This window comes from Physeter macrocephalus, chromosome 2 (genome assembly GCF_002837175.3).
Source record: "Physeter macrocephalus isolate SW-GA chromosome 2, ASM283717v5, whole genome shotgun sequence".
Taxonomy (NCBI): Eukaryota; Metazoa; Chordata; class Mammalia; order Artiodactyla; family Physeteridae; genus Physeter; species Physeter macrocephalus.
In genome coordinates this window covers 117695801-117718590 of record NC_041215.1, presented here as the reverse complement: position 1 = coordinate 117718590, position 22790 = coordinate 117695801, and the positions used below count along the sequence as shown (strand labels likewise).

Genomic DNA, 22790 nt, shown 5'->3' with positions numbered 1-22790 from the left:
CAGCTCAGTAACAACACAGATTGCAGAGTCATCTGTATGGGACCTTGAAGATCCGAGAAAGCTACTGCAAAAGTAGTTTTCTCTAAACCAGCTCTGTGCCTCGCCTGTCTTGCGCCCTTAGGATCTGGCTCCTTCACAGACGTCCGAACGGCCATTTACCAGCCACAGCCTCACCCCCAGCCGGCTTCATACGGTCACTGTGTCACGGACAGCGGTGTGGTTTACTCCGTGGGCATGCAGTGGCTGAAGACACAAGGAAATAAGCAAATGCTTTGCACTTGCCTGGGCAATGGAGTCAGTTGCCAAGAGACAGGTCTGCATCATCTTTTTAAAAGAAAGTACTGATAACGTTTTTATTATTTAGATTTTGAAAGGCAATACATTCATTTACCAAAAAATGTAAAACAATAAAACAAACAAGAAAAGCTTGTAATCTTACCACCCTGTGATAACAACCAGGGTTGGCATTTGATATATTTTCTTCCAGTCTTTTTAATCTATGTATTTTCTTTCCTGTAGTGAGTACTAAACTGCTATGTACTGTCTCTGTTTGTCTAAAATGTTGTTACAAGAGGTTACTTTCTGAATAGCTAATCCATCCCTATTTGGTACTCTAAATCTCAAAGTTCTGAAACTCTGTGATGTAAACTTCTTTCAACAACCTAATGCATCTCTTGCGCGCTCTAAAAGTGGTAGTAATTATAGCAATAATAATTGGCGCACGACTTTTCCCCTAGTACAGCCTCATGTATTAATTCTTATAGCACCAACAGAGTTGTATATACACCTCCAGTATCCCTTGAGCAGCATCTTTAATTAAACCTGTAGTAATAGAGCTTTGCAAATGGGAAACTGAGGCATGGTAGCAGAGGTGGTTACAAAGGATGTCAGAAGGAGAACTCAGGTGTTGCTCTACGCACAAAAAAACGTGGCTTCATGAATAAGGCATTTTGACAATATTATGATCTGGTTAATACTTACAGCTGGTCATACTCAGTTTTTTTCTTTTTTTCCTTTGAGGACATATGCTCAGTCTCAGTTAACTATAAATAAGGAGCTACTGGTGGGAGATAAATGCTGCTGTATTTACTGAGACCCTTTTGGTTATGCTTGTAGCTATAACCCAGACTTATGGAGGCAATTCAAATGGGGAGCCTTGCGTCCTACCATTCACCTACAACGGCAGGACTTTCTACTCCTGCACCACAGAAGGGCGACAGGATGGACATCTCTGGTGCAGCACAACTTCCAATTATGAGCAAGACCAGAAATATTCTTTCTGTACAGACCATACTGGTGAGTATCCCAAGGGAAAAACAAAACAATGAGAAAACCCCATTTCTCATGCCCTGTTTTTATTGGCCAGCAAGCTAGCCATTTATTTTGAGGCTACACTTGAGAGGTATCACTTTTGTGCAGCCTGGACCCAAGAGACATGGAACTAACTTCGCAGCTAAAGATCCTTCCAAGTTTCCCAGTAATCTTGAGAAATGACACCAAGGGAAAAGCCCTCCAGTGCATTTATTTTTGACACACTGGGATTGTCATGTGATTAAAGATACTTGTATGGTAAAATCAGTAGACACTCCCACAGGGCTGAAGAATATACAGGAGGCAGGCCTGAGTGCTTTTGTTTTTCTTTTGGTTAAAACTATGTCAGTGGTCCAAGTGACCATTTAATCTTTTTTCTTTTCTTTTTTTGTCTGGGAAAATGAGAGTGAAAATTGGATTTAAATCTGTTTGAAAGGTGGAGGTGAATAATATAGTTATAAGCCTCCTACACTAAGGAGGCTTAGAACCATCTTATCAGACATCTTTGATTCTGAGACAGACTCTGTGAATTAGTTGCAGAAACTTGGCTCTCTCAGAACCTTTCTGTAGTAATTCCCCGCTGTACATTGGAAAGCTCAGTTGTAATCTTTTGCTTCCTATTTCCGTGTTGTTCTGGACAGTTTTGGTTCAAACTCGAGGTGGAAATTCCAATGGTGCCTTGTGCCACTTTCCCTTCCTGTACAACAACCGAAACTACACCGACTGTACATCCGAGGGCAGGAGGGACAACATGAAATGGTGTGGAACCACACGGAACTATGATGCTGACCAGAAGTTTGGATTCTGCCCCATGGCTGGTAAGATGAAGCCCTTGTAGACAATCATTTGTGGAATAAGACAGAAGAATAATGTCCAGTTTACTCCTATTTCACCCATTAAGACAATTTTGAGACAGCAGAAAACTTTGTGATATATGTATAATCAAATATATAGGAATTATATAATTAGTTATATGATTTAAAAATCCCATTCATATAATTTAATGTCCAAAAATATGTAAATATGATAAAAATACTTTTTCTAAAGTCTAGAAATATACATGTTTTCAGAGGTTTGTCTTTTGTAATAAGCACACAACTGAGTAGCTTAAAACATCTAAGTGACTGCTCTAGTCACAGACCTTCAATATTTACATGCCATTTTGGAATAAGGTCTATTACTTAATAAATACCAAAATGACTCAAACTCTGTGTTTTCCGACCAGTAGGAATCTTTTTTTTTAAAGGGGGACTCTAGTTTGTGTGACTGGAGAAAGGGGAACCAATACCTTTTGTTTTCAAATTTCAAGAGTCACTAGACTACATTTGATTTTCCAATTATAGAACCAAGAACCCATGCACTGTCAAGTGTGAATATGAGGCAATGAAACATCACAAGAAAACTACTTACACTAACTTTTATTCCTCTCATTTCAGCAAAAGAGAATGTTGGATTTAGAAGGAAAACACACGTTAGCTTACGATTCTATACCCATGTACATTGTTTCCCTTTGATCTAGAATAAACTGAGACTAGAAAAAGTTATGGGACAGTAGTCAAATCCAGGCTTCTAGAACACTGCAAATCCTTTGAGTGGGTAGGCATTCTTGTGGTTTACTTCCCCTAACCATTCTGTAATTTTTCCGTACAACAAACCTCATCTTTGGACTATGTTTTCTCTCTTTGGTACTCAAAACTCTACACACCCACAGAGCAGCGCTGATTTTTTTGAGGCACACAAGACTTCTTTCCAAGTGAGAGCTCTTAGGATCACCAAACCAGACTGATAATATTGCATACGTTTTAGTCCTTTTGACCATTTGTCCAGTATCACGTTTCTCATCTGTTTCCAAACAGCCCACGAGGAAATCTGTACAACCAATGAAGGGATCATGTATCGCATTGGAGACCAGTGGGACAAACAGCATGATATGGGCCACATGATGAGATGCACATGTGTTGGGAACGGTCGTGGAGAATGGACATGTGTCGCCTACTCCCAGCTCCGAGGTATGCTCGCTTGTTAATGAAAATAGTTGAGAGGACAAAGAATACAGAGAGGCAGACTTTTACATGAAAACTTGTACTGTACCAAAAGCAGGAGAAGAAATATGCAATGCCACTCCATTAGTCTACTGTGCTGGATAAATTTTGCATGTTAGACAGCCACTTAAGAAAATCTGGCTGAGCAATTCTAAGATTCTGAAACATTCCCAAGATGTAAGTACTTAGGCTGAGCCAAAAGTATGACTTCAAAGGCTAGAACACAATCACTTGATCCTTTTAGCTTGTAGGTGTGCTGTTGGATTCTTATCTAGAAAGGACAGGGTAATTTTTGTAAAGAAAAGAGACCATGCTATTCTTTTTTTTTTTTTACATCTGTCCCTAATACTTTATTAGTCACCTCTAGGCCTGTTCCCAGCTATGTGGGCTCCAAGGAGAGGGTCACCATTCACCAGCTCTCAGCTGGGAGCTTGAGAAGGCCTTGGCCTATCTCTCTGGGGTCATGGACTGTAGAGTCTAAGGGGGCCTTTCCTGGGTCAGTATGGCGCACCCAGGTAGGGGCACAGATGTGGGCCAAGACCCCAAGCTTGCCACCCCTCTGCCAGCTTAGTTGTGTTTGGATCCAAATTTAAGGAGACAAAGACATAGAGACCAATTTCTTTTGTTCACTTAGTTTTTTTTCCCTTTTGGACCCAGGTGTAGGATATAAGGGTGTTGAACTATTAAAACTTTTTATTTTAGTTTTTCTATTTCTTTGATTTGAAAAGGAGGATTTAGGTAGAACTCTGAGCTAATAAATAGTCCATGTAGCCTCTGTGTTGACAGTGGCCTGAACTTGTTCTCCTTTTATGGTGCCCAATGGGTAACACAATCCAGGACTAAAATAATTACATATGATGTTGCAGAGCTGAAAAGGACACTAGAAAGACATACAGACCAACTCCTCATTTTACAGAGGAAGGAGCTGAGTCCCAAAGAGGGAAGTAATTTTCTCAGGATCTCAGCAACTTAGCAACAGACTTGGCCTAGTTTTTTTTTTTTTAACTTTCCAGATGCCTTTTATGGTATTTTATTTCCCAAATCCCAAATATCTCCCCACCCCTGCTAATCCAGAGATGAGACCATCACATCATGCTAGGCTTCCTATAAGTATGTTTAACCTCCCTTCTATTTATTGCAATAAGCAGAGATCTAAAGGTCATTATCAACCCAGCAAGAACTTTTCTGAAAGTTAAAATTTGTTGTGTATACTTTGATTTCTAATCTTTACAAGTCTATAAGAAAGAGAATTTTTTTTTTTTTGCAAAAATTGTAGTACTGACTAAGCTTTGAAAAAAATGTTTATTCTATGCCAATAGAAGAGTTACTTTAGTGGGAGGTGTTGCTAATTACGTGGAAGGAAGTGTATGCTTCGCAAAGCATAGCTTCTTTTATTTCATCAGTGAAACTTAAAAATTCTCCACCCATCCCACTGTTTCTAAACAGATCAGTGCATCGTCGACGACATCACATACAATGTGAATGACACATTCCACAAACGTCACGAAGAGGGACACATGCTGAATTGTACCTGCTTCGGTCAGGGCAGGGGCCGGTGGAAGTGCGATCCCATTGGTAAGTAGCCTCGTGTCTCTAGCTGGATTTGGACACTGAATATAGCTAGCAAGTTTCAGATAAGGAGAGTTATTTGATATTACTTGATTGAAGCTGGCTGTAGACTTTGATCATGGCCTGCAGAGGGCTTGGCAAAGTCTTCTCTAATCATGGACCAATATATAATCTTGATAGTGGTAGTCATTTATTTTTGCTGAATTTGGTAACACATGAAGGTTTATTTTAATTGAAACAAATTTGTTTTTGGGTTCTGAATCATAAAGATAATTATTGTTGTGAAAGAGAACTTTCCTTTGCTGGACTGTGCAATAATGTGGACAAATGATTATGCCAGTAAATACCTCCCTCCAAATACTTTATTTTTCTTGGCTGCCCTTTTTAATAGATCTAAGCAAGTAGTGAAGGTTAAGCCTTAAAAGAGCTGTGTTACCAGCTTTAATGTAATCCATTAATATTCCTTTACTCAAAGAGACATGTTGCTTACCCAGAAAACAAACTGATCAGATGAGTTTGTTTGACCTGAGATTGCCAAAGCAGAGAGAGGCCTGAGAGGGTTTCTTAGAAGCTGCTCAGTAAGTGTTCATTAGTTGAAATTTAGTTCAATTCATTTATATATAAAATTAAGTCCTCCACATTTTGAAGAAATGTATAAAGTGGTATTTTATCCTTGCTATTCAAATGGTAAATCATTTGCTTTAAAATGGATAAAATATAATATCTAATTTATTTTCCTCAAATTAATATTCAGAATGTCAATATATACTGAAATCTAAATCTTAACATTTTTATTTAGAAATGATATTCTTTTAGAAATCAGAAATATCAGAAATATCTAAATATCTTTTAGAAAGCTAATTACTCCTCCCAATGGGTACTTTTTGACCATTAACTGTCTAGTAAGATAAAAGATATGAACAAAATATTTTTTAACCGCATATATTTGTAAGGACAGTTGCAAGTTTTTATTAAAACTAAGAATATGTGCTCTAGCACACCAAATTTAAATTTGTAGCTTTAAGTCTTCAAGGCTGCTTATCTTTTACTTGTATCTATTTTAGATCAATGCCAGGATTCAGAATCCCGTACCTTTTATCAAATTGGAGAATCATGGGAGAAGTTTTTGCATGGAGTCAGGTACCAGTGCTACTGCTATGGCCGTGGCATTGGGGAGTGGGGCTGCCAGCCCATACAGACCTATCCAGGTAAGTAGCTCTATTACCGCAAATTGAGAACTGTCCACTGGGTTATAAAAACAGGGCAGCATCAGTGTTTGTTAACACTGATGCCTAACTTGGTGTCCCCTCCCTTTCCCATCCTTTTCTCATATCACTGTCCTAATCGTCAGTCGAATTTTTTACTAAAATGGTTTTCCTTTCTCCCCAATCAAGTAGAAGGAGTAGAAGGCTGTGAAAATGTGCCTGTATGTAAACTTGTTTCTTAACTTTGTAGAACATTCCATTAGGTTAAAACATGAGCTAATTTCATTTCTCATCTGTACCTGAAAATAGAAACCATGAAGTGAGCGATTCTGGGAGTAAAGGTCAGGGTTTTATGTTATGGTTCTTAACAGAGAAGATGCATGGAGAAATTGCATGAAATACAACATAGGGTATGTGTCCATTTAGCATTTCATCCAGGCCCTCTTTTTGTCAAAATGTTCACCTGTTTGATCAGTTGGAGCCTGGAGCAAAGTATACTGGGTCAAGAGTTGAGTAACTTGGTCAGTTCTCTGCCCATGCAGTTCAAATACTCGAAAATGTTTATTGCTGGATTTTTTTCAGGTCACAGGACATAATGCCTAGCTGGAGGTGTTATTCATTTTAGAAAAAATTTTTGAATTTAATTTTCACTGAGTGATTAATTACAATAAGATGGGTTGAATTATGAAACTCTAATTTTTAGGCATCAGTTATTTGAGCAATTACTGAGGTCAAAGCCTCCTGAATCTCTGTTAACTTAAGACATGGGGCCTATATTCAGAAACAAAAAGAGAGATCTTCAGGACTTTGGAATCTGCCTATGACAGAAATCAAGATTCAGTTAACTAAGTCCCTTTATAACATGATAAGAGGTTCACTGTCATAGAGAACAAGATATGAAACAACTTGGCCAAAGACAGTGTTTGCCAAGACATGGGTCCCAGCTCTGTACATGCTGCTAAGGAGATACAAGTCAAGCTTCATTCATTATTTCCTCATTTGTAAAATGGGGAGATGGTAGCTGTTTACCAGCACTAACAAACTAGCAATCTGTGATCCTAGAAACCAACCACCCAGATATACCCTTTCTGAACTTTGAAGAAACCTTCCTCTCTCCAATCTTCAGACACTATCCGGGCTGCAGAAGATGATTTGGCTTTAACGGGCTCTCAGCACAGATTGACCTGGCTCTTAAATTGTATTTCATGGTGGATTTGTGTGTAGGAATCACTTAAAATATTTTTTTTTGTGTAATAATTTTTAAAAATCTGATTGCAGAATTACTGTAAGTTCAGAAAGTATATAAATGAGGTGTTTTTTTCTTTTTTTTCTTTAATGATGCAACCAAAGGATAGAAACTTCTAAAGAAATGCTCTTAATGTGTGCGTTTATGGTTGTTATTGGTGTGGTGTGGCAATCTTGAAAGTGATTTCCTTCTCAGTGAATTGGAGAGAACTTTTTTCTCTCTCTCTTTTAAAGTAAGCCTGTTCACGTAGCAGCTTGCAGGAAGCCTTTAGGTGGACATGCCAGAGATGAAATCTAGATGGGAGGGAATCTTCCTGTGTTGGAGTTTCATGTGTTGACCTTGTTCCTACTCTTTAAAAAGGGTAACAGTAGAGCGCATTGAGCGTAGAGGAGATTTAGGGGAGAGGAGATTGGCCTCGGTACGCAGTCTGGGTCTTATCTGTGTGTTTGGTTTGCTCAATGGTTCCTGCCTGGCTTCTGGGGCTTTCAGAGTGTGGGAAGGATAACGGAACAACAGATTACCAGTAGGTTGTCTCTGAGCCTTGCCCTGTTTGTTCCTCCAACAGAGGACTCGGTAGAGATGTTCAAACTAACAGAAGATAAGAGGCTTTCGGTTTGTCGATAAACAACCAGGAAAGCACAGATCTCAGCAAAATAAATAAAGAAAAAAGGGCTGAGTTGCAAACTCATAAATGTTTAACTTCTCCTGGGTCACCATTACTGGAAATTATTCATTTGGGCCTTATTTCAAACTGTTTTTAAAAGTATAGACATTGTATCATATCTCTCTACTTAACTATTTTATTGTCAGTCTGATCATATTGAATAAGAAAGGGAGTAAAGTTTTCCCAGTGGTGAGTCATTGCTCAGTTAATTTAAAAAGTTTTACCAATTAACCAATATCAAAAGATTATCAAAATTTTAAATCTAAATAATGTAAATTATGTCAAAATTTTCAGATTTCTTGTCTTCAAATCATATGTAGCGAAAACAGAATAGAGTGCTAGCTGGAATTTAATTGACCTTACAAATAACGGACAGCTTCTTTTCTTTCTGGACAAAAATGTGCTAAATTCAAGACATCCCATTACTGTTTAATGCAGTTCCCTTAAAGGTGAGCTATGGCACAAGCCTGAAATTGAAAACGTAGGATTTCAAACCAGCCCTTGAAATTTGAGAAAGAAAACTTCTGTTCTTTTGCCCCATCACTGAGTAAAAACCACTGCTCCTGTTTCTTTTCCCTCCCTTCTCCTTTACTCTCCTCGTCCTGTGGACATAGCAGCAAGATTAAGCTTAGCAGTAGGCAGTAAAAGTCATTTGTGTTATCCTTCTAAAACTTAATCTTGATAGACATTTAACCATCATAATTTTCTTAAAGACTATTTTTTAAGAGCAGTTTTACATTCACAGCAAGGTTGAAAGGAAGGTACAGAGATTTCCTTGTTCCCCCTGCACCAACACATGCACAACTTCCCCTAATTCAACATCCCCGCCAGAGTGGTACATTTGTTACAATCGAGAACCTACATTGACACTTTATCACCCAAAGTCCATGGTTTGCATTAGGGATGACTCTTGGTGCTGTACATTCACGGCATCATAAACTGTTTCCCCTCAAAATCATGGTTGCTAAATTAAATAAAATAGGTATCAGGTGTATCTTAACATGAGGAAACTATGGTAGGGTTTCTTTAAAGGATCAATATTTAAACAATGTTATACCAATTATTGTAAGTAATTTAAGGATGTGATATTCCTATATTTACTGGTATGTATGGGAGTACTTTAAATAATCACATTTCTAAAATTTTGCCTCAGTGTTCATTTTTAAAAACTTATTTACATTCATAAGGATCTTCCAAAGGGGTGATTTAAAGAGGGTCATGCAACTGACTTCTGCCAATTAATTAAAACAAACACCCTGCCATGTTCTGTGAAATATATACCACTTTAGAATTAAAAATTGAGAATTTTATATATTAATTTTGGTTTTCATATAGCTTACAAATATGTGCATTAGATGAAATTAAGATTCAAAGAATGTTTGTTAGTCTTCAGCCAACTTTGAATTATTCTCAGTGTGGAAGTGAGTATATTATTCTAGAACTTTTGAGTCTACCCAGATATGCAAGTTGTATATTTGTTCTGCTAGAAAAAACTTTGTTTTCAAAGAGAATTTAATAGCAAAGATAATAATTTTGAAAATCAATATTTTTTTCTATGACGTTACAGAAAATTTAAAACCGTTTATAATCTGCTGAACTGCTTTATTAAACATGCAAAGCGTTGCTCTGTTTGACAGAGTGGCAGTTAGAAATTCTTGGAAAGGTTATTACAAGGAACTTTATTTTTATTTCTAAGTTGAACATTGATTGACATCATTAAAAAAAACAGTGTTTAGGGAAAAGATAGCGTTCTGTTCTACAAGCGTAAATTTTCCATCTATTTCATTATTATCCTAAATGGAGTCTACCCTATTAAGAAATTGATTCCACTTCTCTTATTCTGCCTTTAAAAAAATTATTTGTTTTATTTATTTATTTTTGCCTGCGTTGGGTCTTCGTTGCTGCTCGCAGGCTTTCTCTAGTTGTGGCGAGTGGGGACCACTCTTCATTGCGGTGCTCAGGCTTCTCATTGCAGTGGTTTGTTTTGTTGCAGAGCACGGGTTCTAGGCGCGCGAGCTTCAGTAGCTGTGGCTCGCGGGCTCAGTAGCTGTGGCTCGTGGGCTCTAGAGCACAGGCTCAGTAGTTGTGGTGCACGGGCTTAGTTGCTCCGCGGCATGTGGGTTCTTCCCAGACCAGGGCTCAAACCCGTGTCTCCTGCATTGGCAGGCAGATTCTTAACCACTGCGCCACGAGGGAAGCCCTGCCTTTTTTAAAAAAACAAAAGAAACAAACCACACTTTAAATTTTGTTGGTAATAGTTATACACATTAAGATGTGGAAATATTGAATTTAGTATATACTACAAAATGTCATTTTGTTGATAAATATTTTTGAAAAAATATGTTTGATCTCTTAATAATTTGACCAATCAATGGAATGATTTTAGAGTAAACTTCCTGAATAAAAATAAAACTAAAACTTTTTTCCAAACTGATAGGATGCTTAGACTGATGGGATGAGAAATAAAAACTGAGTCTTTAATTATTACCTTTGTCTGTTTGTCTAAGATTCTACCCCATTTAGAAATGTGTTTGTTTTACATCATGTCATATGGCCTTTGGAATGTTTTTTCCTTCTTGATGGTAGATTTGCTCTTGATGAAAGGCTCCACAAACTAGAATTTCCTCAAAGAAGTTTAGTATAATAAGTAAATGAAGTTTGTATTCTGTATTACATTATTTGTGTTAGGGTAGTTCCACAATTTTCTCACAATTCTTTGAAAATGGAAAAGAAGGCAAACTAAGTGGCATTTAAAAATATCATTTTATTTGCTTATAAACAAGTTCTGTTTGCATTTCTCATGTGGAGGACAATAACTTATCTGCTAAAAAAGGATTTGTCTCAGAGAACAGACTTGTGGTTGCCAAGGGGAAGGGGAGTGGGGGAGGGAAGGATTGGTTGGGAGTTTGGGGTTAGCAGATGCAAACTATTATATATAGAATGCATAAACAACAAGGTCCTACTGTATAGCACAGGGAACTATAGTCAATGTCCTGTGATAAACCATAGTGGAAAAGAATATAAAAAAGAATGTATATATTTGTATAACTGAATCACTTTGCTGTACAGCAGAAATTAACACAACATTGTAAATCAACTATATTTCAATTAAAAATAAGGATTTGTCTCATTGATTTCCAGTGTCAATGTGTAAAAAATTAATCTCAGATAATTTTTATTGTGCTCCCATTTACAGATAAGCAAAACTGTCTTTAATGATGGCCATCCATGTGCACTAAATTTTAAGTTGAAGTGAGGGAATACTCAAGATCACCAAATCTCACATTTTCATTTTCAGGTTCAACTGGTCCTGTCCAAGTAATAATCACTGAGACCCCCAGTCAGCCCAACTCTCACCCCATCCAATGGAATGCACCAGAACCATCTCACATTTCCAAGTACATTCTCAGATGGAAACCTGTGAGTATCCTACTCGGAAACCTTGGATATTGCGGCTCTTGAAATTAACAGATTCTGAAAATGTTTTCCAGCTTTTGAGCCAATAGAGCTGATGAACTATATTCACACTGTATTTGTTTAGCGACCAAACAATATGTGGTCAATCTAATTGACATAGCTTTTTTTGGTATTTTAAACCAACTAACTCTTCATGTTAGAAATATCTTCTTTGTGAAGACTTCAAAATGATAAGGCTTAAAATTACTCTTATCTAGTATGGAAAGAGAATCTAAAGTTTTTCTGTCTTGCAACTCCATCAAAGGGAAAAAAAAAATTACTGGCATCATTTTCCATGATTTGAAAAACAAAAAAGCTAAATTAATATCTTTCTTTTTTGGTTCACTTTTTAAATGATCATTTCTTTTCTTTTTCTTTTTTTTTGGCTTCACCACACAGCTTGCGGGATCGTGGTTCCCTGACCAGGGACTGAACCCCGGACATGGCAGTGAAAGCGCCAAGTCCTAAACAATAGACCGCCAGGGAATTTCCAGGATCATTTCTTAAACCTTACTTTCTATCCTATGAAGTTATTTTGATAGAAGGGAGAGAGATGATGAGAGGGAAGTACAGATGAGAGATAGTTAGTGTATTTAATGAGTGACCTTGTGATTTCCTAATAATCATCTAGAAATTGAAGAAATCACACTAAGGAGGATATTGGTCTATTAAATTTTAGTTTCTCTTACCCTCTCAAACCCACCCTGCTATCTTTCCAAAATGCATGGCTCATAATTTGAGAAACACTATTTTAAACACAGGAGAAAAATGCCCACTTTTAATCACAGCTATTGGTTTCTAGGAACTAAAAGCAAAACAAAACAAAACATTTGACCAACTCATGCAGTTGTATTAAATTCTTTTTGAAAAATTCAAGCTGTTGAAATCATTCTTTTTCTTCTCCCACCCTCTTTTGTTAATGTCCGCAGTATACGGAGTAGCTGTTTGCAGAGCTGTGTGTCTAATGATGTTAATCGATGGAATCAGTATATTGCCCCTCCAACACTTTATTGTCTCTCATTTTTTCATATCATCACCAGTTTTATTTACTTTAAACTTAACTCTGAAGTATCATGTGAGACCACAGTAATAAGGGATACACATAGGTATACAAAGTATATTAAGTTGGAAAGTTTTCAAAGAGTGGAGGTTATTAATTTCTTTGAAATTTTTAACAATTTCAGGATTTTCCTTAATGTTTGTCACCTGAGAGTTTATTGTTGAGTATTTTCTTCTGATAGCAAACCAACAAAGTTCACATTGCATGAAAGCCTTATTGTTAAATCTGAGCTAATTATAATGACTAATTTAATTTTTTCACAACATATTTAAATTTAAAGAGAGTACTAGGATCACTTTCATTTATTTCAAAAATATAAAAGGACACTTGAGTGTTTGAATTATTGAGGAACTTGTTGATTGGATAATTTTTAAAAATCACTGGGTATTAAAAATGTATTTTGACTTATATTAGTTTGGAAAATACACTTAAAAGGATTTCAGCTTGTTTGAAGTAAGGATGTTTCTTTTCTACACATTTTAATGCAAAGAATTTTGTGCCATGATATATTAATGAAGTTGGACAGGATGTGAAAGTATAAACTGGAGACAAAGATTAAGTAAACTGAGATCACATTCTTCTGCAGATCGCATTCTTTTGCCCAAAGTTGGCTAGCCACTTTTGAGGGGTGGTTTATATCCAAGAATGAGTCATAAAACCAGAGCAGTTAAACCTTGTATGTGATTGTCCCAGGCACTGAGTCATGAAGGAATGTTATGCCTTTGACTGCTCAGCAAGGAACTTGGTTTGTAGCCCACCAAGTGAAAGAATATATGTCCTTTTCCCACTGCAGAGAGGAATATATCTCTGTTCATTATAGAAATTTAAAAGCTGGGAAAGGCAAAACTTGGGGTCTACATATTATGTTGCTGATATTAAATTGAATAATTAATCTGGCAAAAAGGAAGGTGCCCAGGACCTCCCACTGTGTCATCTTGGCCATGTCACATAATTCTGTTTCTTCACCTACAAAATCAGGATGATAATACCAGTAACGTGGAGGACGGGAGAGATGAAGATTAAATGAGAGTATGCCAGGAAAGCAGCACAGAGCATGGCACGTAGTAAGCTATCAGTAAATATTAGCTTTAATAATCATTATTATTAATATTAACAAATTCTGCTACAGGTTTCTATTCCGATTCCAATTTTCCATGATTTTCCTCCAAAATGGAGCTGCATAGACCCCTCATTCTTCTTTGAAGGAATACTCCACATCATCTCTGAGTGTTCATCTTTGTGAATACTTGTGTGATTTTTTTTTTTTTAACTTAAATTTTTAGAAAAATTCTCCAGACCGTTGGAAGGAAGCCACCATTCCAGGCCACTTAAACTCCTACACCATCAAAGGCCTGAGGCCAGGCGTGGTATACGAGGGCCAGCTCATCAGCGTCCAGCACTACGGCCAAAGAGAGATGACACGCTTCGACTTCACCACCACCAGCACAAGCCCAGTGGTGACCAGTACGTACCCCAGCCGCCAGCCCATCTGTGCCTGCGTTTCTCAGAGCTGGGCTCCCCGCAGGAAGTGCCTTCCATCTCGATTCATATTCCATGGATGGCACCCACATTTTTTTAAAACCTGATAATCTACAGACGATGCTAGTAAATTTCCTCAATGGCTGAAGGCTCTCTCCCCTCTTTCTGTGACTCTAGGCAACACCGTGACGGGAGAGACAACACCCTTTTCTCCCGTCGTGGCCACCTCCGAATCCGTGACTGAAATCACAGCCAGCAGCTTTGTGGTCTCCTGGGTCTCGGCTTCCGACACTGTGTCCGGATTCCGGGTGGAGTATGAACTGAGTGAAGAGGGAGATGAACCACAGTACCTGGGTGAGCTCAACGTGTTGATGACCAGCTGCTGGGAAACCCTGCTTGGGGTGGGGCTGGGGGCATCCACGCAGGTGGCCTGGGAAGTTCGGAAGTAGTTGACAGCTCAGACCGCACAAATGGCCCTCCAGTGTGAGTCTGGAAAGCAACTGATCCTCTTTAGAACCGAGCTGGGTTTTTCCTGAGCCATGCTCACTTTCCCGGTCCCTGATGGGAGCTGTGTTATGCGTTAGCCTGGGCACAGGTCCACAAAACAAAAGTGTTTTCTTCCTGGAAGTAATTGCCAGCATGAGGACTGCAGTGGAGAAAACGTTAGCTTTGGGAGAGGCACAATACCCTCATTCATGCTTTTCAGATTCTTATGTTTAGGGGACTTTTAAAAACTTTATCATGGAGAAATAAATATACATACTGAAAAGTACACAGATCATAAACATAGAGCTCAGTGAATTTTTATAAAGTGAACACACTGTGTGGCTAGGACCCAGATCAAGAAAAAGAACATCCTTCCTACCCCACTCTCCATCATCCCCCACCTATAACCACTATGCGGACTTCTAACTACAGAGGATTATGTCTACAAATGTGGGGGTGGATTAAAATTATATATCCTTAGAGAAAATATTTGGGAAAATGGGGAAAGAAAGAAAAATTATCTCATAGTGCATTGATAATTATTGACTCTCCATGGCACATTTCCTTCTAGTTTTCCCTCACCCCCGCCCCCCATGAATACGTAGTTTTAAAAATATCCTTCTCACAGGTTATGGAGTCATTAGAGGGATTGGTATACTCTGATAGTAACCTTTCCCTTTTATTTCAAAGATCTTCCCAGCACAGCCACTTCCGTGAACATCCCTGACCTGCTTCCTGGCCGAAAATACATTGTGAACGTCTATCAGATATCCGAAGAAGGAGAACAGAGTTTGATCCTGTCTACCTCACAGACAACAGGTACACGTGTACTGTGTAGTGTGAAAAGACTTTTTTTTTCTATGAAACAGACCTATAGCAATATTTCCTGTTTTTCTCATTTCTTCCTTTCTTTGTTAGCACCTGATGCCCCTCCTGACCCTACCGTGGACCAGGTTGATGACACCTCGATTGTCGTTCGCTGGAGCAGACCCCAGGCGCCCATCACAGGTCAGCTTAGCTGCCTCTTCTTGGCTCCCATGTTAATCTTGATGCCATAAAAGGTGAGGGAGAGGATTCTGATCTATGAGCAGGCAAATCACTTAAATCTCCTATTAATTATTGGATCAGGGCGGAGATGTGTGTGTGTGTGTGTGTGTGTGTGAGATATTGTCTTACAGCCTTACCTTCTTATGGATCATTTCCTCTTAAATCTGTTCTATTGACCTACTTCACACACAAAACACACCCACACACAATCACACACATAAACCTCTAAAGCCAGCTCATGGACTTATTACACCAGGCATTCCTGTGGTAGAAGAGGGGTAATTTTTCTGAAAACCTCACTCTAAGACTTATTCTTAAAGAGGCAGCCAAGCTGCCTTCTTAGCTCATTAGGTGACTCAACTGTCTCTGAAGTTCCTAAAAGACACAGACGTGCTAGACAACTCTGGGCTCAGAGTGGTTCCTTAATTGCTTCCTTCATCCAGGGCTCGAAGAAAAGAAATCGGTTTAACATGAATATTTTCACCCTCTGGCTTCTCTAATAGAGATTTATTAAGGATCTTGGGTCTTCAAGGATGATATTTAATATTAAAAAGTTTTGCATGACTGTTCTTATTTTATCTTAGGACTGAATAGTCCTTATAAGAAGTAGCACTATTGAACGAGTCAAAAAGAATCACTCATTCTGAACTAATCCAGCAAGATGCTAAGGGCTGTTAGGAAAGGGGGCCTTTTGAAACCTCTGTTTCATCAAACAGTGTATCGTACTTTTTTCTCCTGAATCTGCAGGATACAGAATCGTCTATTCCCCGTCAGTAGAGGGTAGTAGCACAGAACTCAACCTTCCTGAAACTGCCAACTCTGTCACTCTCAGTGACTTGCAGCCTGGTGTTCAATATAACATCACTATCTACGCTGTGGAAGAAAATCAAGAGAGTACTCCTGTCTTCATCCAACAGGAAACCACTGGCGTCCCACGTTCAGGTAACCTGAAGACGCTTCCTGTAGTATCTTATTTCTTAAGGCTGAAGAAAGTAACATCTTTAACCTCCCTTTTGCTGGAGGAACAAAACCAGCCTTGGCTTGTGTTCATTCCATGAGCCTGCTGGGGACGACCAGACGTGTAAGATGAAAGAATTGCATCTGTGGGAGGGTTGCTTTGTCTCTGTCAACAGTTCCTATATGCAAGTTGCCTTATGGATTAGTATATCCTTAAACTTATGAAATTTAGCTGAAATGTTTTCACTATAAGGTAACTTATCAAAACTGGCTATTGGCCTTCCTGATTGAAACCTGACAGCATAAAGTCTTCATATTTTTCCCCAGAAACTTAAGGGGCAGCTCATCTGTTGCTCTTTAGTATTATAAAATGATTTAGTAAAATAAAAACCACCACGTTTTTTTTCAGTTGTTGCAAGAGTTTGCTTTGGGGTTTTTTTTTGGTATGTTTATCTTAAACCCCTCAATAAGATACTTCATATGTTGGAAACTCATCTGCTTACCAACATATTTTACATAAAAGCTTTAAATGTCACATGTAAGCAGTCTGACTGAACTACAAAAATATAACCCCAAAAAGCATATTCTCTGATTAAGAGAGAAAACTTAGCTCTGGAATGAGAGGCTCTGTGAATTGCCCTATACCTTAAAAACCCAGGAAACTGGCTTTTTAAAAACAATCCTCAGCAGGAATTGAAAATGACCGGTTGGCTCTTGTCTGTTAGATAAAGTTCCCCCGCCCAGGGACCTGCAGTTTGTGGAGGTAACGGACGTGAAGATCACCATCATGTGGACACCCCCTGAGAGCGCGGTGACCGGTTACCGAGTGGACGTGATCCCCGTCAACCTGCCCGGGGAACATGGGCAGAGGCTGCCAATCAGCAGGAACACATTTGCAGAAGTCACTGGGCTGTCCCCTGGGGTCACCTATCACTTCAAGGTCTTCGCCGTGAACCACGGGAGGGAGAGCAAGCCTCTGACCGCACAACAGACGACCAGTACGTTTGGGGTCCTTTACCTCCACCCCAGACCCTCCACCCTCACTTCCAACCTGTGCTGGGTGGGCAGCATATGCCATCACTTGTAGGTTCACAGTTAGAAATAGGAAAATACTCAGGGGATAGGGAATGTATACTGGACATAAAGCACATTAAGCTTGAAAACAAAACTTAGACAAGCTCCGTAGAGGCTAAATGGTAACCCATTTCCCAAATACACGTACCAGGGAAATGGCACTAAGAGAGGAGAACTTAACCTAATTTTCCTTGCTAATGGAGACATGGAGTGAAAATTTGAGTACATTTTTGCATGACTAAATATACCTAGATCAAACTTTAAATGTAGTATCTTTATCCTTTTATAGTAGAATTATTTGCAAATAGTAATTGCTAAAACATTTAGTGCATATTAGGCACCAGGTCATATGCTCAGTTCTTTACAAGCCTCATCCTCATATTTAATCCTCGTTTTGAGTTAATGAGGAAGGTCTTATTATCCCTAGGGGATACATGAAGAAACTGAAGCTTGTAAAAAATTCTGCAACTTGTAAAGTCACAAAGCTGGGAAATGATTGAGCTGGAACCACACAGACCTATGTCTTTTTGACTCCAAAGCCCATGTTTTCAGTGATTATACTTGACTACCTCTTAAACATTTCCTCCCTCTGAAAAGTGTTTTAAATTATTGTAGGGAGGCTGCCAGTTACACACTCAAGAAGAAAACTCACAATTTCTATGGTTCTTTCTGATAGTGCAGACTCACCAGCGTCTTGCTATAAATATAAATCTGAGGTTCTGAGTATATGTTATAATTATTGTCTAATCTGAATCATGTGAAAATAACTTTTATTACTCCAGCAAAGGACTAGTCATTGAATAAATGCAGAGGATAGCACTTTTGTTCCATGTGGAGCTTTCCTCTTGCCCTCATTTTCGTGGGCTTATTTCTCTTTTCTTAACCTGTTTGGCTCAGAGCAGAGCAAATTGTGGCTTCACAAGTATTTGTTTTTGTTTTTAAATACCATCTCTGTAATGTTAGTGTAATTTCTGAGGATGATAGGACAGTCATGCTGGAAAATTAGCCTTCCCACAGGATCAAAGTCAAGCAAAAACAGTGAGCAATTTCTCATGACTGACACAGTGTTTTGCAAAGTTCTCTGTAGCACTCAATCTCTTCATGACTAAATATTTCCAAGGTTTTGATCTTAGTTTCAACCTAGAGAAGAAAGAACTTAGAAAATTCAGTCAAGCTTTAGGATTTCAGTATGATAATTTTGAGGTGCAAATATTTCTCGACGTGTTTCATCTTTTTTTTCTAGAATTGGATGCTCCCACCAACCTCCAGTTTATCAATGAGACTGACACCACCGTCATAGTGACCTGGACTCCACCTCGTGCCCGGATAGCCGGGTACCGACTGACCGTGGGCCTGACCCGTGGAGGCCAGCCCAAGCAGTACAACGTGGGTCCCTCGGCCACGCAGTATCCACTGAGGAATCTGCAGCCTGGCTCTGAGTACTCTGCAACCCTTGTGGCGGTGAAAGGCAGCCAGCAGAGCCCCAGAGTCACTGGAGTCTTCACCACTCGTAAGTCAAAGGTTAAATGTCTTTTCTTAGTGATATCATAGGTTCTTATCTATATTTACGTTCTCTCTCCTTCATCCATTTTTTTAAAAAGTTAACTTAGGTAATTCGCTGGCTGTCCAGTGGTTAGGACTCTGCACTTTCACTGCCCAGGGCCCAGGTTCAATCCTTGGGGATCCCAAAAGCCCCTCAACACAGCCAAAAAAAAAAAAAAGTTAACTTAAAAAACTTTGTACAAGATTAAATAATTTTTTTAATTAAAAAAAAAGATTTGGGGCTTCCCTGGTGGCGCAGTGGTTGTGCGTCCGCCTGCCAATGCAGGGGAACCGGGTTCGCGACCCGGTCTGGGAGGATCCCACATGCCGCGGAGCGGCTGGGCAAAAAGATTTAATGCAGTACTACTCAAAGTGTGACCCATGAACCCATTGCTGGTCTGCGAACTGTTTGTTTCATGGACTAAGGAGCTTATGCCAGAATGTAGATGATGGAGCACACCATTTAGTTCAGTTGATACTTTTGTGAAACAAGGTTTTCTTAATGAAGGAAGCAGTGCATTACCTGACATATGTTGCCAAGATCCTTATTTTCTCTGGGACCAGCACTTTGAGTAACATTGTTTAAAACACCCAGTTACTTGAAAATTGAAGGCTACTGCATTAAATGAATTTACCAAATACTAGTTAAGGCAAGAAAAAAAAATCAGCACCTATGTCTACATCCTAATACTTTGGGTATTGAATGATAGCAGTAAATGTGGAACAAAAACATGCACCAATTGAATAGAAACCAACAGGACAAGAAGCTAAGGAAATGATTTTTTTACAAGTGTTGACTGCAGCAGATTAAAGTACCTTCTGCAGAACAGAATAGCTTTTTTTTTTTTTTAATTACTCTTGAAATTCCACAGAAGGAAAAATACTGACGGTAATGTTTGGTCCTGTCTGTCTTTTGCTCAACACTTTACAGGAAGTGGCCTTAAATCTCTTACATATCTACATCACAATAGAGGACTGTATTCATAAACTGATTTCTATCAAATGCAACTCATTTACATTACAAAGAAATATGAGACCCATCATTTCTAGATAAGCATTAATATTTATTTTTAACTCACTTTGAATTCCAGAAGGACCTAACTTAATACTTTTTCAGCATATATTGCAACTATGAACTAGCTTGCAATTTCCTAAAAGCTTTCCACAAATCTTACTCTTTGACTAATTTGAAAAGTAGACGTTAAAAAGCATTCAAAAAGTGAATATAAGTTTAGTTTTTACATTACTATGGAATTTATTTCACAAAGAAAATTCTCTATAAAATTATCCCTGTAAGAATTCATAATTTACTAAAAATTTATTTTCATTTAAATTTCGTTTATGAAGTTTAGCTAGTAAAGGCTTTTTCTTAAGTAACTGCTAATCATAGGCAAGTAAAATCTGTTTTTATCTCTAAGTTAACCTTTAAATTTTGCTTTTTTATGTTACATGTTACTAAGATACTCTAAAATCTATTAACATGAAATCAATATCTTTGTATTTCTTGTAAATGTCTGCTTCTCATAGATGACCTTCTTTTCATTAGAATGGAAATTTCAGTAGATTTAGTCTTTTACTGACCATGTATACTTCTGTATATTATCTATTTTACTTTTTAACGAGACAAATTTTATGTAGTTTCTTTTGTTGGATAGAGTGCCTATAAAAGAAAAAGCATTTTATTTATTTATTTATCATTTTATTGAACTATAGTTGAATTACAATGTTGTGTTAATTTCTGCTGTACAGCAAAGTGATTCAGTCATACATATATATATTCTTTTATATTATGGTTTATCACAGGATATTGAATATAGTTCCCTGAGCTATACAGTAGGAACTTGTTGTTTATCCATCCTATATATGCTAGTTTGCATCTGCTAATCCCAGACTCCCAATTCTTCCCTCCCTTACCTCCCCTTCCCCTCGGCAACCACAAGTTTGTTCTCTATATTTGTGAGTCTGTTTTTGTTTCATAGATATGTTCATTTGTGTCATATTTTAGATTCCACATATAAGTGATATCATGTGGTATTTGTCTTTCTTGTTCTGACTTACTTCACTTAGTATGATAATCTTTAGGTCCATCCATGCTGCTGCAAATGGCATTATTTCATTCTTTTTTATGGCTGAGTAGTATTCCATTGTGTATATATACCACATCTTCTTTATCCATTTATCTGTCTATTGACATTTAGATTGTTTCCATGTCTTGGCTGTTGTAAATAGTGTTGCTATGAACATAGGGGTGCATGTATCTTTTAGAGTTATAGTTTTGTCTGGGTATATGCCCAGGAGTGTGATTGCTGGATCATATAGCAACTCTATTTTTAGTTTTTTGAGGAACCTCCATACTGTTCTCCATAGTGTCTGCACCAATTTACATTCCCACCAACAGTGTAAGAGGGTTCCCTTTTCTTCACACCCTCTCCAGCATTTATCATTTGTAGACTTTTTAATGATGGCCATTCTGACTGGTGTGAGGTGGTACCTCATTCTAGGTTTGATTTGCATCTCTCTAAGAAAAAGCATTTTTAATGATACTAAAAATAATTAAATGGAGTGGGTGGGGCAATATTGACTATTTCAAGTACTTTTGGAGACTTTGATATATTGGACATGTTATTTTATTGTCTGCACAATACACTTATTGAAAAATATAATTTTATTTGAGTTAACTGATAGAACTACTTTTATTAGATAAAGGTCAATGTCGTGCCTTGCACACAGTATACTTAAAAAAAATTTTTTTTTCCATTATGGTTTATCACAAGATAGTGAATATAGTTCCATGTGTTATACATTAGGACCTTGTTGTTTATCCATTGTAAATGTCATAGTTTGCATCTACCCACCCCAAACTCCCAGTCCATCCCTCTCCCTCTCTCAAAAAATATTTGTTGAATAGATGATTGAGAAAATAGCTCAACCAAACTTAGATTTAAATAAACCTCTATAAGCAGTGAGTTCTGCGACTTCATTTGAACTTCAAGTACTCTCTGAGGCTGTAAACATCAGCAGGGCTTGCATATTTTTGAAATTGCTTTAAGTTTCTGTAGCTTTTTACTGTTAACAAGCTGAATTCTGGGAATAACCTTTCTGGGTTTTATAACTTGTGTTAAATTGTTAAGAGCACATGGCAGCGGGGGGAGGAGCTGTTTCTGGGGAAAATCAGCTTACTCTTTATAAATAGGGCAAATTTTAACATCCAGGCTGTCCTTCACCTAACAAGACCTGCCAGAATCCATAGCTCATGCTTACAGTCACATTCTTTGTTTGCCATCAGTTTGTGGGTTTGTGGTTTGGAGAGTTTCCTGTAATGGTCTTCCCAGGCAGAGAGCATTGTCTTAAACTTGAGAAAGTTCTAGCTGGCTGGCTCAAGCAATAGAAAACACCCAATCTTAAAGCTTCCAAGACAGTTGAGAATGTTTTTGTGAAAAAATTGTGGCTTTCACAGATGTTCAGTGAAAGAAGCTGACTGCTCTCTGAATTGTTTCTGTGGGCATTAACATGGTCACCCAGGGCTGGCCATGGCATTTGGGCAAAGTCAGTGGCAGCCAAGTGGTGTATGATTTCAGAGACTCTGAAGAGGCATCACAGGTCACCCATCCTAATTCCACTGAGAATACCATCAAAACAATAACGTACTCAT

General features: G+C 38.2%; 1 protein-coding gene across 8 annotated transcripts in view; it reads left to right on the top strand.

The window, feature by feature from the left end:
* The window catches only part of FN1 (fibronectin 1), a 69042-nt gene that overhangs the window by 10083 nt on the left and 36169 nt on the right, over positions 1-22790 (top strand). For all 8 annotated transcript variants that reach the window (XM_007100866.2, XM_007100869.2, XM_007100865.4 and 5 more), the window contains exons 7-20: positions 122-313; positions 1117-1296; positions 1953-2129; positions 3168-3320; positions 4800-4928; positions 5987-6130; positions 11336-11457; positions 13837-14017; positions 14210-14386; positions 15209-15337; positions 15437-15526; positions 16313-16507; positions 17248-17520; positions 18840-19106. In XM_007100866.2, coding sequence (XP_007100928.1) covers positions 122-313; positions 1117-1296; positions 1953-2129; positions 3168-3320; positions 4800-4928; positions 5987-6130; positions 11336-11457; positions 13837-14017; positions 14210-14386; positions 15209-15337; positions 15437-15526; positions 16313-16507; positions 17248-17520; positions 18840-19106 — 2409 coding nt within the window. The remainder of the gene's footprint in view (positions 1-121; positions 314-1116; positions 1297-1952; positions 2130-3167; positions 3321-4799; positions 4929-5986; positions 6131-11335; positions 11458-13836; positions 14018-14209; positions 14387-15208; positions 15338-15436; positions 15527-16312; positions 16508-17247; positions 17521-18839; positions 19107-22790) is intronic.